Source organism: Geosmithia morbida (genome assembly GCF_012550715.1).
Source record: "Geosmithia morbida isolate 1262 chromosome Unknown scaffold_19, whole genome shotgun sequence".
Classification (NCBI taxonomy): Eukaryota; Fungi; Ascomycota; class Sordariomycetes; order Hypocreales; family Bionectriaceae; genus Geosmithia; species Geosmithia morbida.
In genome coordinates this window covers 170,050-184,250 of record NW_023336206.1, presented here as the reverse complement: position 1 = coordinate 184,250, position 14,201 = coordinate 170,050, and the positions used below count along the sequence as shown (strand labels likewise).

The window sequence follows — 14,201 nt, the reverse complement described above, 5'->3', positions numbered from 1 at the left end:
ACTTCTCTCCCTCTCTCTCCCTCTTTCCCTGTATGCTTCTTTTTTTCTTGTTTGCTCTCTCTCGGGTATCGTGAGTGTCTGTCGTTGGGTGGTCCTGGTTTACAAGGGGCGGGAAGCTACTGTAGGTAGACCCCTGGTCTTGGCCCCTGGGTTGTTGGTGCTGGTGCTGGTGGATGCGGCATGTCTCCTGTCGATAGCCCGTGCAGCGCACTTGCATCATGTCTGCGATGGGGGCATGCAGTGGTTTCTCGGTTCTCCGGAGCAAGTTTTCCCACTGGCACTTGGTAGGTAGGTGGGCGTTGGGCATCAAGTTCACGATGGCATACTGATGTTGAGAGGGTATTAGTCGGTCTTGATATGGCTACGACTCCGAATACGACTACCACCGCTGACTTGGTGGACAGTACTCCGTATTATTACTAAGTTGGTCTAGCAGTGATATCATCTGGAATCGTATGGAAATACAATTTTTTTTTTTTTTGGATAGAAAGAGAGAAAAGAGAGAGAGAGAGACAGAGAGAGAGAGAGACAGAGAGAGAGAGAGAGCCTGTCATTAAAATCCCCAAGTGGCAATCACCCAGGGCCCTCGCTCTTTCCTACTTCTTCTAGATAATTTCTGGTGGCGCGGGGGGGGAAGGCGGGTGAGACGGGCCGCTCTTACCCCCAAAAACCTTAACACTGTCGTCATCATTCTCCCCCATTTCCAATTCCTCTCTCCCTCTCCCTCCCCTCCCCCTCTTCTCCCTCTCCCTCTCCTCTGCAGTCGTCCTACTTTACAGATTACACACATGAAGCAAGACAGGTGTTCATTCACGAATACTTATCCGGACCACCGGCCACGTATTACACTTTCATCCCTTTTCAACCGGCTTGGGTCCGGCCCACAGGATCCAGATTCCCGCAAACATGGCCGTCTTTCAGCACGTATCCACTCTTCTGCAGCCATCACCGACGCCATGGTCGACGGCGTCTGTTGCTCCCCTTTCCTAGAAGGGTAATGAGAACGAAGGGCTGGCCGATCTCAACCCGGACAGAACAGCGGCTCACGCCTTTATGGATGACCGACAGAGAGTGCGTGATCTCCTGTCTCTCTTTCTACCTATGGGATGCATTTGCTCGTCGCCTTTCCCTTATGGGGTATAGAATCAACGATGACGCACAGAGCCATTCATTCCATCAATCGCCCCGTTCTGTCCTCAGACTTGTGCCGGTGCTTTGTTTGTGAGTTGTCATGTCTTGATATTTTCATCACGTTATTGGTGGGACTGAATTAGGTATATTATAGTGTCGTCGGAAAGAATATATCTCCAGTAATATAGGTACTTGCATAGCTATTCCTATATTATAGGGGGAGTACGGATGAATATTGTACAGGTATTCGCTCCATGTCCCTGTCTAACCTGGTGACTTATCTTAGGGATTTCAACTGATGATATTCCTACTCGGTAGTTTCCTCGTGGTGTATGCTAAATCATTTACTCGTTCCGCGGTGTTACCCTCCTTCGTGTCCTGTGCGCAGCCCTTGGATGCCCTTTCAACTTTGGACATTCCAGGCTACAGGAAAAACTCTAGAGCCATTGAATGATGCAAAAAAAAAAAAAAAAAAAAAGATGAACATCGGAAATAATAAAAAAATTAAAGAATAAAAAAACTACACAAGGACGGTCAAGCTACGAGTACCACCCAACTATAGCTACTTATTATACATGTACTATGCTAGTCGTCCCGCACTGCCCCTCCATATTACTCTGTCGTGAAAAGCGATTGGCTCTGACTGACAGAAGCGTTCCCCTTTAGGGAATTCTTGCGAAAAGGCGCGTTTCCTTTATAGCCTGGCACTGCGGTTGACCTTGTTCGGCACCGACACCGAGGCGCCGGTACGGTGCACCGATCAGTACACTGATGCGAGATTCTGAGGGTCCTGGTCCGGAATATTACAGGGAGGAGGGAGAAGGAGGAAGAGGAGGAGGAAGAGGGAGAAGGAGGAGGAGGAGGAGGAGGAGAAAAAGAATTGAGCCTGGAACCTCCGGAGGCCACGACTTGGCCGACAATGACCGTCTCCTAATCGAGCCCTGCGAAGCACACCGATACACGGGAATACCTTCTGAATATGGGGTCCACGCACGAGCCTAGTATTGAACCAGTCGAATCCACCTCGACATCACTACAGGTTCTCCAAGGTTCTCATGGAGAGAGAGAGAGACCAAAAAAAAAGGCCAAGGAGAGGAACTAACAACTTGTGACTCTCCCGTTCTGTCCTGGGTCCAAACCCGGTCCGTCACCGCCGTCTACGAATTACGAGTTACTCACATCGAGCCACTCAAACGATTAGGCAAAACACTCGGGATTACCCACCAAGTGTATCACCGGCATTCATCCCTCGCAGTTATTGCCCAACTTATGCTTTCGAAGTCGCGACTGGCACAGAACGTTTGAACGGTCCACACAGCATCTTAGTTATCCCAACGATCTCGGCGGCTTCCAGCTGCTGCCGGACTTGTATTACTTTCAGCTAGCTACTCTCGTATGATGAACATGTAGGAAAGATACTATACTACTATTTCTACCACTACAGTTGCCCTCTTGCTCTCTTTTAATACCCTGCCGTTTTCCCGCACATCGCTGCCTCTTGTGCTTCTCTGCCTGTATATGTACGTGCACTTGGCACCACCGAGGAGAGTGTACCACTGATACGGTCTGCTTTTTCAACCTGCATTCGCGCCCATATTGATTCGAAAAATATACTCTTGTCGTCATCTCTGTGGCCCCATTGACCACCACACGACAAAACCCCGCTACCTCGGAACATCTGCCTTGGTTTTTTTTCCCTCCCTCCGCCCCTTCTGTCCACGTCCTTGCATGATGGTTTGTGCGACCCTGACAGCCGTCTGGGTGTGCATAAAAGAGTAAAAAAAAAAAAAAAAAAAAACTATGTCTTCGACAGCAACTCAAGTCCTCGTCAACTCGTCAACTCGTCATGGTTCTGGCCGAACGACTCGCAACACAAAAGGGTCGTCCCCATACTGGACAACAGTTATTGATGCGGAGATACGAAACGTTAATTATATGGATGCTTCAAGGCCCGGGCTTCCTCAACTGAGCTCAGAGTTGAAGACTCTAGTATGCGATCAGGTATGGAACTTCCCCCCGCCCTCCTCCCTCATCTGCCCCCGGCGACTCCCTAGTTCCGTTGTGTAGTAACAAGACAAAAAAAAGAACGGGAAAGAGAAAGGATAAAAGAAAGAAAAGAAGAAGAAGAAGAAGAAAAACACAGGACCTTGTTCATATACTGACTGGTTTGATAATTTACAATAGTTACGAGATATTGACACTGATTCTCTCCGTCAACTACGTTTGGCATCGCGGGAGTTCAACGACATTGCCACCCCCGTCTACTATCGCACCCTCGTGCTGAACGAGCTCCTCGTTCATGAAGACGCACAGACACTCTATCCCGTGACCCTGTTCCAGAACATTGCCTGCTTCACCAAGCATCTCGTCATACGAAGTACCCTTGATCCCACAGGAGTCAGGAGGATCCTCTCGCTCACGGCGTCACTATCGTCCATCACGTACGTCATCCACATCCAGATGACCTTCCGTCTCCCAGGTCAACACCGGGCTAACCTTGGGCCTTTCTTCTCTTTCTCGCAGCTGGCAATTTGAGCAGGTTGACCTGAACACGGGCGGGACGTGGTTCCCATCAGACGTCCTTGACCTAGACGGCATGAGGCAGCAGGGCACGAGGCTGCACATCGAGGACCTCCCGACGCGACAGCTGGACAGCGACACGTACCTCCGGGCCGTCCCCAGCGATCTGCTGACGTCGATCAAGGTGGCCAGCCTGGCACCCCCGCTGACCGGGCGACTGCCGGAGCTGAAGCGGCTGATGCTGCACTCGCGCAGCCTCGAGGCGTTCCACTACCGCGACCGCGGGCAGGGTAGCCAGCTCAAGTTCGACAGGGGGGAGCGCATGCCGCCCCTGGTGGACCTCTCGCTCGTCTCGTACGACTGGAACCACTCGGAGCAGCAGGTACGGGAGCACTGGGACTTCTCCCGTCTGGAGTCGCTGGAGCTGCTGTCGGTCCCGTACTACAACTTCATCAGCTCGGTGCCCCGCGGATCCCTCTGGGGCCTGAGGGCCCTCCACCTGGACGACTTCAGCGCCCACCTGCCGGACCGCCGGCGGGAGGCGACCGCTCTCCTGCACGACCTGCTGCTCGACGGCATAGGCGGCCTCACATCCCTCGGCGTGACGTGCCACGTCCGTCGTCTGGGCCTGGACGCCATACTCCGACACGGCCACGGCCTCGAGTCGCTCCGACTCCGCGACCACGTGGGCTTCGGCACCGACGGCACCCGCTGCCCCACCCTCGATCCGCGCGACCTGTCCGTCCTGGCCGTCCACCTCGTCTGCCTGCGCACGCTCGAGCTCGACATGGACACCCGCCTCTGCCGTGCCGACCAGTTCCTCGCCGCCATCCTCCTCGGCTTCCCCCGACTCGAGACGCTGACGCTGCACATCCCCACCACGATATCCATCAACGAGAACGACGACGACGACATCCCCTACGGCGCCGAGGACCCGGACCGCGACCAGGTCTCCGCCATCCTGACCATGCTCGTCGACGGTAGACCGGATCTCCCCTGGAAGCAGGTCACCATCAATGTGGGCGGGTGGAAGAGGATCCTCGTCAGGAGACTCAGCCCGGCGTGGAGATCGCTCAATATGCGCGGCATATTTGCCGAGAGGTGTTTTGTCATGAATGGTGACGGCAACGGTTGCTATACCACTCGTGAGATTGAGGGGGGGTTTTGAGATTCCTCTGTCCTTTCTTTTTCTGCTCCTATCCTCTTCCTCCTCCTCCTCCCCCCCCCCTCCTATTTCACTCTTTCCACTTGCTTCAACCTCTCTACGGCTCCCCTTTACGGGCAACGAACGATACAATGACTTAGCATAATAGATATGAATATACGTAGCATGAATATATTAGACGACGGATCTTGTATGTATCTGTTCATTCTTTTGAAACAAAGAATCCAGCGTTAGGGCTCTGCAACCCTCGGTCCGCAAGTGACGCTGAACGGCATGTCTGGACATGCTGTCGATGTTTCTATTCCTTGGGAGACTTGACTGTTCCTCTCCACGTCGTCGCCGGCTTCTGCCAACATGCACTCGGTTAAGGAACAGCTTGTCGGCTACCAAGCATTACATGCACCCGGCGTGTAACTGCGCTTATAACGTCGCACGTCTTCACGTACGAATACGAGTATCTCTAGATGTATGTGCTCTGTGAATGGTATCAAGGGCGGGAGACAGCTGAGGGAACTGAGCGTCTAGGTGATCGGTGGCTCCTAGATGACGACCTAGTCGTCATGCCGTTGCAGTCAAGTTGCTATCAGCTGATGGAGAGGCCCACCGCGTCTGTCCGCGCCTCTCTCTGAGACTTGGTGATTGGTGATTGGCGATTGGCATTTGCAGGGGTTTTGGATGACTTTTGACTCTTCTTTTCAGTCTTCTTTTACTGCACCCACACACATGGGGGCTTCGCCGAGACATCTCTCGTTGTTTTGAATGTTGCCATGCAATATTATAGACTCTGAGGATGTCCGTATTTCCCAAGTCGAATGCCGAGGCGATATTGAAAGGTCGTGAGCGTTGGATGACGAATCGGTTCAATGTTTGTCCTCACGGCGAAGACCTCTTGTATCCGTGACGACGATTACTAACCACAGAGCCATACAGAAGATATATGTCGGAGTTGGTAGCACGACTATTTCTCCCCCCTTTGGGAGGAATGCTTCTTGGTATAAGGATAGGCTGTCTAGTCGGTGTAGTTGCGTGTATCTTGCTTTATCAGTGATCTTTTGTCTCCTCGAGTGATCGGTTCGGTATAGAGTAGATGACAAGGACAAGAATGACCCTGTAAAGGGAGAACACGGGGTAATGGACACGACGGCAGATACAGAACTTGAAAAGGTATTGGTAGTTCAACTGAGCACTCATCTAACAGTTTGCTCCTATATTTCTAGAATCATGCCAACGTCTTCTCCTTCATTCTCACCAGCACTAGGACCACGGATACCCTCTCAGGACGTCCAACGTCGGCCTCGTCGCTCACCCCCCCTCTCCCCTCCCCCAAGGAGACAATTGACAGATCAGGATCAGGTGATCAGGTGCAGGCATGTTTCCCGGCCGTCTGAGATCGGTTGCATAGAGATAGGGATTAGCATCAGGTTTCACATGACACCTCTGTCTCTCCGTGTATCGTGTATCTGTCTCAGCCTTGATTCCCGACTGATTGATTCAGGCAGGTCTTGTTCCTGAGTGATCTTCCCGTTACTTTCCGTCCCTGGGACGTTCCAGATGGTCATGGATATTCAGGGAATTCGACCGGCCCAGCGGCACGACATTGCACAGAAACTATTACCTAGTCAAAGAAGATTTTTTTTTTATAAAAAAACTTTTTTTAGAAATAAAGAGAAAAAGCAAAGCGTGTTGCAGAGGAAATACGTACGATACTTGTATGAGATAGCACTATTGGTGGTCTCCGGATGTTCCTGGATGCGGGTTCACATCAGATCATCTGCAGTCGAGACCGAGAGACAGAAAGCAATGATCTTGTTTTTTTAAGATTCAAGGGAGGATATGTACGCGTACCGTATATACCTTTTATCGCAGTCGCATTGTTACCAGTCACATCGACTTTCAGCTCACATCGGCCATGGACCATCATATCCGTCATTCCTCGCGCCCCTTTTCGGCGGGCCACGACTCCTCCATCAGTGGTTAGCCCAAAGACCACGAGAGACATTACGTACTACGCCTCACATGACAACGAAGACACCCCCCCCCCCTCCTCCCTCCCTCCCTCCATAAGGAAGACGGAAGATTCCATATGGAATATCAAAAGGAGGAGGAGGAGGAGGGGGAAGGGGGGGGGGGGTGAGGGGAGTATGTGTCCCAGAGTCCAGTTGCACGCGGCATGATAGCGTCATCTGCATTCCAGTCAAGTCACACACTACGCACGACACGACGGCCAAAGTCTCTTTTTGAACCGGCGCCTCCCGGGGCCGCGGTCATTACCACTTGAATCCTAGGCACATGGATCACATTCCACCTCGGACCGATCCTTGATGATTCTCCCTTGGGCTGAGTGGATGGCAAAATGAAAGTGGATAGAAGAGCCAGCATGTAAATGAGTATCAGCCATACCCAGAGCATTACGGGAGTGGCATGGCATGACGTGACTCGCTTTCAACACAGTCGTGTGTAAGACAACACTCTAGATCAATGCCCCCCCTCTCCCCTCTTCTTTCTTTTTTTTCCTTTTCCGTTTCCTACGTCAGATCCAGTCTCGGCATGTCCGAGTGGTCGACTAGGAGAGGGGGGGAAATGTTGTTCTGAACCATCACCACGAGAGCGCAACGAACCAACCCCCGTCCCCTTCTCTGATGAAGGGTTGAGTGTGAAGGAGGTTCATCGAGGGGGAAAGTACCATGCCATTACAGAGTGAAAAAGAAGAAAAGAAAAAAAAAGAGGGAATCACTACAGATAGCAACAGCAGAAACATCGTCAACAACAACAACAACAACAACAGCAGCAGCAGCAGCAGCAGCAGCAGCAGCAGTCTCCTTTCGTTGACCCCACAGAGAAAAAAAACGGAAAAGGGCGGCGGAAGGGAACGAAGGCAGGACCGTGCGGGCCGAAGCCATGCTAAAGTCGAAAAAAAGAAAAAGAAAAAGAAGACGGAATTCGGGAATGGCCATCATGTGAGACAGGACAGGGAGAGGGAGGGACGGAACGGCTTGGTAAGGATCCTGGGGAAAAGAAAAGAAAAAAAAAAAAAAAGTCAAGACGGAGTAATTTCATGCCATACGCTAGAGAAGTTTGCCATGTCTCGGGGGGAAAAAGGTTTCTCTTTTATTTTTCTTCTTTTTTTTTAGGACTTGTAGTATTATTACGAGTACGAGAATATACATGCACTACTGCCATGTTGATATATGATACCCCTACTTGATATCTGTATCCGTAAATCCGCAACAGTTCATGACGTCTCGGACAAAGGGGGGAGGGGGGGAAAGCCTGCATGAGAAGGATCTAAGACAAGAAAAGGTGGACGACCTGCATAATCTCCAGAGACAAGACAAGAAAACAGGTCAGAGGGGGGACGCCATGGCAATGTAAGTATACACATCTGCCAATCCGCCATACACCCACCCCCTTTCCCTTGCAAGATATCTTACCGTGCAAACCCCAACCCCCCTAGGAATAGAAAGGTCTGGTCTGGCTCAACCATGATAAGCGTCAAGCTAGTACAGAGTAGTGTAGAATGATGATCCAGAGGACACATGCAGGTACCGTCTGTCCTTGACTGATAGTCCTCCTACCAGTACTACTGCCAAGGTTACCTAAAGTTGCCATCAAAGTCCCCCGAATGGAGAACAGCTTGGCCCTCTCCTGTGTGGCCGAACCCCCCATCACAACCACGTTCCTCACACGCCCCTTACCTGCTGCTGCTACTCCTACTCCTCTCTTCCTTCTCTACTCCCTCTTTCTATCCTGCCTTGTCCTCTTCCGGCTCCGGCTCCGGCTAAGGCCCCTACAGTGAGGCGACAGGCATAAAGTAGGTATGAACATGAGAGCAGCAACCCTCCCACTCCGCCTCCCTCCCTCTCTCTTCCCAGCCCGCCTAAGCTGGAAAAAAAAAGGATAGGAGGAGAGAAGGAGGAGTGGGAGAGAGCCGAGAAACTTGCAACCACGTTACACCGACGTATGCAGACTGTCGCAGAGGACGGTGGAATCGTACGTACTGAGCGTGGATATAGAACAAGACTCTCTTCTTCACTAATAAGTCCACACCCCACGGCATCAAGGGGAACAGGAGAACCAGCAAGAAATTGATCAGAGAGCACAGTCTTCTTTCTTCCCTCTACACCCCACAGAGGGCAACGACCTCGTACACAGACGCACTAATATAGACTTGGGAGGAAAAAGGGGGCGGGGCACAAAGAAAAAGGGGGAGGGGGGGTAAGAAAAAAAAGGCACCGCTCCCTTTTTTATCTTCATCAGACAAGAATACATGTTTGAATACAGGTAATAGTAAAATATAAAAAATAAGAAGCAAGAAGAGACCGTCAAGAGAAAAAGAAAGATTGGAGAGAGAAAATACAAATGCCCATTACGCTGTACCATGTAAACCATATAGCCGTGAGGCCACCTGTTCTTTTTTTTTTGTCTTTTGTTCCATATCCACCCTGAAAGGCAAAGGGGGGGTTTTAAAAAAAATCATAACAATAATGGAAGAAGTGAAAGAATGTGAGAAGAGAAGATAGATGACGAATCATGTGAAGAGATATAACAGGAGAAGAGAAGTTTGTCAACACTGTCCCCTGCTCCTTCATCGCTCTCTCTTTCTCTCTCTCTCCCTTTGCCCAAACAACTTTCCACGCTTGACCCTCTCTTTTTCTGTTTTGATAGAATAAGAGAAAGGAATGAAGAGAAGAAGAGAGAGAAAAAAAGAGAAAAAGCACTCCACTCTCCCAGTGTCAGCGTTGTGCCAAACCCATCTCCTCTCCTCTCCTCGAGGACAAAGGGATAGACAGTCCCAACGATATCCAGCATCCCTGGTGAGAATAATAAACAGAGAAAATGAAGAAGGAGAAAAGAAGGTCAATACATCCGATAATCAAACCAAAGCCAAAAAAATGTCAAGATAAAATAGAATCAAATAAAAAAAATAAAACCGGCAGCGCCGCGTTTGTTGCCAAACTGCAATGTTCTAATACCTTGCGCTGACGTTCCTTGGGGAACACAAAAAGAAATGTAAACGAAAACGGAGAAGAAAGAGGATCCAGAGAGAAGAAGGAGATGAAACACAGAAAGGAAACAAATCAGATACCAAACACCCTCCATTTTTCTCTCCCTCTTGTTTTTTTTTTTCATCGACAGAGTGATCCATCCAGTCTGCGTTATCATCATGACGCGTCAAATGGGGGGGGGGGGGGTTGGGGTTAAACTCGGGATATTGCCTGTCGAGACAGAGAGAGACGAGAAACCTGAATCCATCCCCCTGGGAAGTCGTTTTTTCTGTCCGGCAGCCATCGATTCCCATATTTTCGCTCTTCTGCCTTCTTTTTGGACCTAAACCCAAAAGGCAAAAAAAAGGAAAAGGAAAAGAAAGAAGAAAAACATCCCGGTAGGAGACAAGACGGGAAGGATTACCCCTTCGGCATCGGTCGGTTCAACCGATCAATCATGCCCTTGTCAATGTCATTCTTCTCCACCAGATTGCTCAGACTCATGACGGAAGCCTGGTTCGTAGGCGTCTGCCCACCACCTCCTCCTGCCTGAGGTCCACGGGCCGGTGTCGAAGCTCCGCTCGAGCCGTTGTGTCCCGCCACCGTCGCCGCTGCCGCTGCCGCCGCACCGACGGGCGAGCGTCCGTCCGGTCCCGGGTGCGGCAGAGTCGGGTTGCCTCGCGGGCTGTTCCGCGAGAGAGGTGGCAGACCCAGGCCGCCGGGGCTGCTCTTGCTCGAAAATTCGGCCGGTGACCTCCTCCGCGGCTCTTCCTCCGCGGCGCCGACCCGGGGCGGGGGCAGTCGGTAGCCCTCGTCCTGGTCCTCCGACGACCTCCGCCGTCTCCTGCCGCTCTGAGATCCTTCGTCGCCCCTGGTCGAGTTGTAAGAGTACGAAGATTCGGCGGGCGACTGGGCCGAGGCTATGTGCTGCGGCGGAGGGGGTCCACCCTGCGCGTGAGGGGGGTAGTAGCTTCCCGGAGGTGGTCCCTGCTGCTGATGTTGTGGTTGTCCCGGTCCGGCGGGCGGGTAGCCGTGAGGCTGGGGTGCCAGAGGTTGGCCGTAGGCTCCGTAGAGGGGGGTTCCAGGCGGGACGCCGCCCGGGACAGCCGAGACGGGGATGAAGGCTGTCGAGCTCGACGACGAGACGGGCTGGAAGACGCATTCCTGGTTCATGCGCGCGCAGTTCTGACACTTGCCTCCCGGGGCACTCTGGTAGCCGCTGCAGCGGATCTGCGACACGAGGTGAGTTGTGAGCTGTCAGGGCCCTCGCGTACCATCAACGACGCCGTGAACCTACCTTTCTCTTCCGGCAATACTTGCACGCGATCGAAGTCCTCTGTCGCGGCGCAGCCTGCGCCATCGCCGGTCCACCGGCCTGGGGAGGGCCGTACTCGGCGTAAGGCGGCGCATACGGGTAGGCGTTTGGGGGCGGTGCGTGGGGGCCCTGAGGGGGACCGCGGTAGTAATAGGCCTCGGGGTGACCAGCATACTGAGGTTCGGAGGGCGGCTGCTGATAAGCGCCCGGCGGCGGTCGCCCGGCACCGTACGGCTCCGGAGGTCGGTAGCCCGGGGTTCGCGAGTCCGCCGACTGCGGCTGCAGGGGAGGGAGGTAACCGCCGGAGCCAGCCGGCTGCTGCTGCTGCTGCTGCTGCTGCTGTCCGGGGGGTGGGTAGCCGTTGGTCGTGTTGGGTGAAGCGTAGCGAGGGTCTATAGGAGGATAGCCGTGGCCTTGGGTCGGCGGAGGGCCGTAGCCCTGGGCTCGATGATCATGATGCATGGCAGGGAGCGAGACAGAAGCGGCCATACTTCCTCGCGGATTCTCTGCTGGCCTTTGCGCCGCACTCTCTCCTGTGCGAGGTAGGGGAGGAGGAGGGGGGGGGAGATGGGGATGTTGCTGCTGATGCGGTCTAGATTGCGGGTGCGCGTAACTGTCGTCTGCGTAGTACTTTCGGTATCGGTCGTCGGCCATGCTACGTCAGAGAGAGGCTGAGGGGACGGCGCGATGCGGATGGCGCACAGCGACCAGATTGGTCGTGATTCTAGACCGATTTCTCGTTTCTTTTTCTTTCTTCTTTTTTTTTTCCCTTCCTTTTTCCTTGGTGTCCCAGATTTTTTTCTTTTTTCTTTTTCCAGTAATCTCGACTCCGTCTGTTCCCTCAGGATCCTTCTCCACGCTGAAAGTAAAGTTAGAGACACGGTCGTCTGATTCTTCGTTCTGTGCCGCTTCGAATTGGTAAAAAAGAGTGTGTAGAGGGTGCCACGCTTTCTGTGAAGGGAAGAGATGTGTTGTCGCTGAAAGTGGGAGAGACGAGCGCAGATAAGCAAATAACGGTGGAAAAAAAATTATTAAAAAGTAGGACGAACGTCTGTAATGTGCAGAAGAAAGGAAGAAGAAGGGGGGGGAAAGTAAGACACCATTCGTGGCTGAAGACACACGAGGGTAAAGAAGGGGAGAAGGAGGGGGGCGTGAGGTCGGTCGGGGGGGGGGGGGGGGGGGGGGGGGGGGGGGGGGTGCGTGTGGCGAGGGCGTAGATGACGAATTGCCAATCAAGACGGGTGAGCGGCTCTCCTAGTATTCAACCAGTATGGGTACTCGTAGATGAAGACGTGTTGTTTTAGACCTCTTCCCGAATCTGCAATCTGCACTGGAACGCAAGACATGGACGGTTCAGACCTGAAGGCCTGGATTGACTCGGTCATCCGGATCCGTGGATCCGTAGGTGGTCCATCCCCGGGGTGCATGCCTCCCTGACGGGAGCCACTGGGCTCTCCCGCCCGGGAAACATGATGCTATGCCCGTCGGGTTACGGGGGGACTGGAATATGGGGCCCAGAAGAGCGGGTACAGCCCATACGTCGCCAGTCTGCTGAGAGGGAGGCGGAGAGAGACGCAGCTGATGAGGTTTAAGTTTTGGCGGCGCCGTAACCATAACTGGAGCCACGAGTCTCAAACAGCACGGACGTGTCGAAGATGGCAACTGGTATCAAGTCCAGCAAACGAAGTCGGCTGGCAAGCTTCTCGCTGCAGAGCAGAGATATCTGGGATAGCGGCCATAGTCTCATCCTACTCTCCTACCCGTCCTCGGCTGATCAACTCTCGCCCCCGCCACGTCAGACAGGCTATCGGTAAGCCCCTTGGCAGCGTCTTTCTGGTCTACCTGTGCGGTGAAACGCTCGTGCAGGTGAATAGATTGGCCTTCTGCTGGCGCGCCACGACGTTGTGAAGCCACCGGCGCAGCCTCGCAGTTGCCAACGGCTCGAGGGTGGAGTTGAGTTTGGAGGGAGATGACGGATGGCGGTGCGCAGATGGGAAAGGCAGCGGAAAATGGGAGGAATGGGCAATAAACACATAGGATAGGCACGGGAGGGAAAAAAAAGTAAATAAGAAAGTTGCCATGCACATACCAAAGATAATTTGATCAGAGTCTCCCAATGTGGATCAGACGGCGTGCGACGGAGATGAAGTCGGCAAAGAAAAGTTAATGAAAAAAAAAAATGAAAAGAAAAGAAGAGAGAGAGAGAGAGAGAGCAGATTAAAAAAAATTATAATAAAAAATTATAATAAAATATATGTCTGCTTCCCTCTCTGGCCGTGGAGGGGCACCAAATCACACACACAGCAAGGCGGAGTGGGAGGAGTAGAGAGAGTGAGGAGCAAGCGTCGGCGTCGTGGATGTTGGTCAGTTCCCAGACCGAAGAGCCCGGGTCCGGTTGCACCTGGGTACAGTAACCTCCGGACAAGTCCAGCTTATTCCAAAGATCCTCTCGTCCCTTCCAGATCGGACGGCACAGAAGCTGGTGAGACGCGATGTAAGGGTGGTGGAGGAGGAGGAGGGCGGACGAGGATTGTGTGAAGGGGGGAAAAAGGGCGTCGTCTGCGGCCGTGTCAGTCGAGGTGTGAGAGCGTGCGCCGGGGACCAAAAAAAGAGATCGAGGACAAGAGCCAAGGGCCGAGAAAGGCAGGCCTGGCTCAGTAGATTGGCTCAGTCAGGTCTAGCCACATTTTACCGGGTGCCCACCTCACTGACGTCGGGGGTCGGCCTACCCTCTCATCCTTTCTCTCTCTCTCTCTCTCGCCCTCTCTCGCCTTCTCCCGCTCTCTCCCGCCCTCTCCCGCCCTCGCCCTCTGTCACTAGGAGCACTCCGCCGCTGGTGCTTGCCAGTGCTCGGTACAGGGCTTCTGCTTGTTGGCTTGCTCTCTCTGCTGTGCCGCTAAGCCGCTGGGGCCGGAGAGCGAGGGTGCGACTGCGGCCATGGCGGACGCTTAACTGCACACCTCCCAAGCTGATTGACAGACTGGACGGCACGCGCCCAGGGAGAAGGTGAGATGGGTGGGGTGTGAGAGAAAGGGGGGGCGGGTGGTGGTGGCCAAAGGGGGGGTGTGTCTGGATGGAAAGGCGC

The 14,201-nt window shown here is 53.1% G+C and overlaps 3 protein-coding genes across 3 annotated transcripts; 1 reads left to right on the top strand and 2 right to left on the bottom strand.

The window, feature by feature from the left end:
• Positions 1-3,066: 3,066 nt before the first annotated feature.
• Positions 3,067-4,819, top strand: GMORB2_3562 (uncharacterized protein; the record flags this gene model as incomplete). Its single annotated transcript, XM_035465538.1, has 3 exons — positions 3,067-3,132; positions 3,316-3,572; positions 3,655-4,819. The coding sequence occupies 3 exons, from the start codon at positions 3,067-3,069 to the stop codon at positions 4,817-4,819; spliced, it is 1,488 nt and encodes a 495-aa protein (XP_035318526.1).
• A 5,402-nt stretch (positions 4,820-10,221) lies between these two features.
• On the bottom strand, positions 10,222-11,770 carry GMORB2_3561 (Fungal Zn(2)-Cys(6) binuclear cluster domain; the record flags this gene model as incomplete). Its single annotated transcript, XM_035465537.1, has 2 exons — positions 10,222-11,031; positions 11,099-11,770. 2 exons carry the CDS (start codon positions 11,768-11,770, stop codon positions 10,222-10,224), a joined length of 1,482 nt encoding a protein of 493 aa, XP_035318525.1.
• Positions 11,771-12,704: 934 nt separating this feature from the next.
• Positions 12,705-14,055, bottom strand: GMORB2_3560 (uncharacterized protein; the record flags this gene model as incomplete). The annotated part of the gene is made up of 2 exons (XM_035465536.1): positions 12,705-12,778; positions 13,974-14,055. 2 exons carry the CDS (start codon positions 14,053-14,055, stop codon positions 12,705-12,707), a joined length of 156 nt encoding a protein of 51 aa, XP_035318524.1.
• Positions 14,056-14,201: the final 146 nt, after the last annotated feature.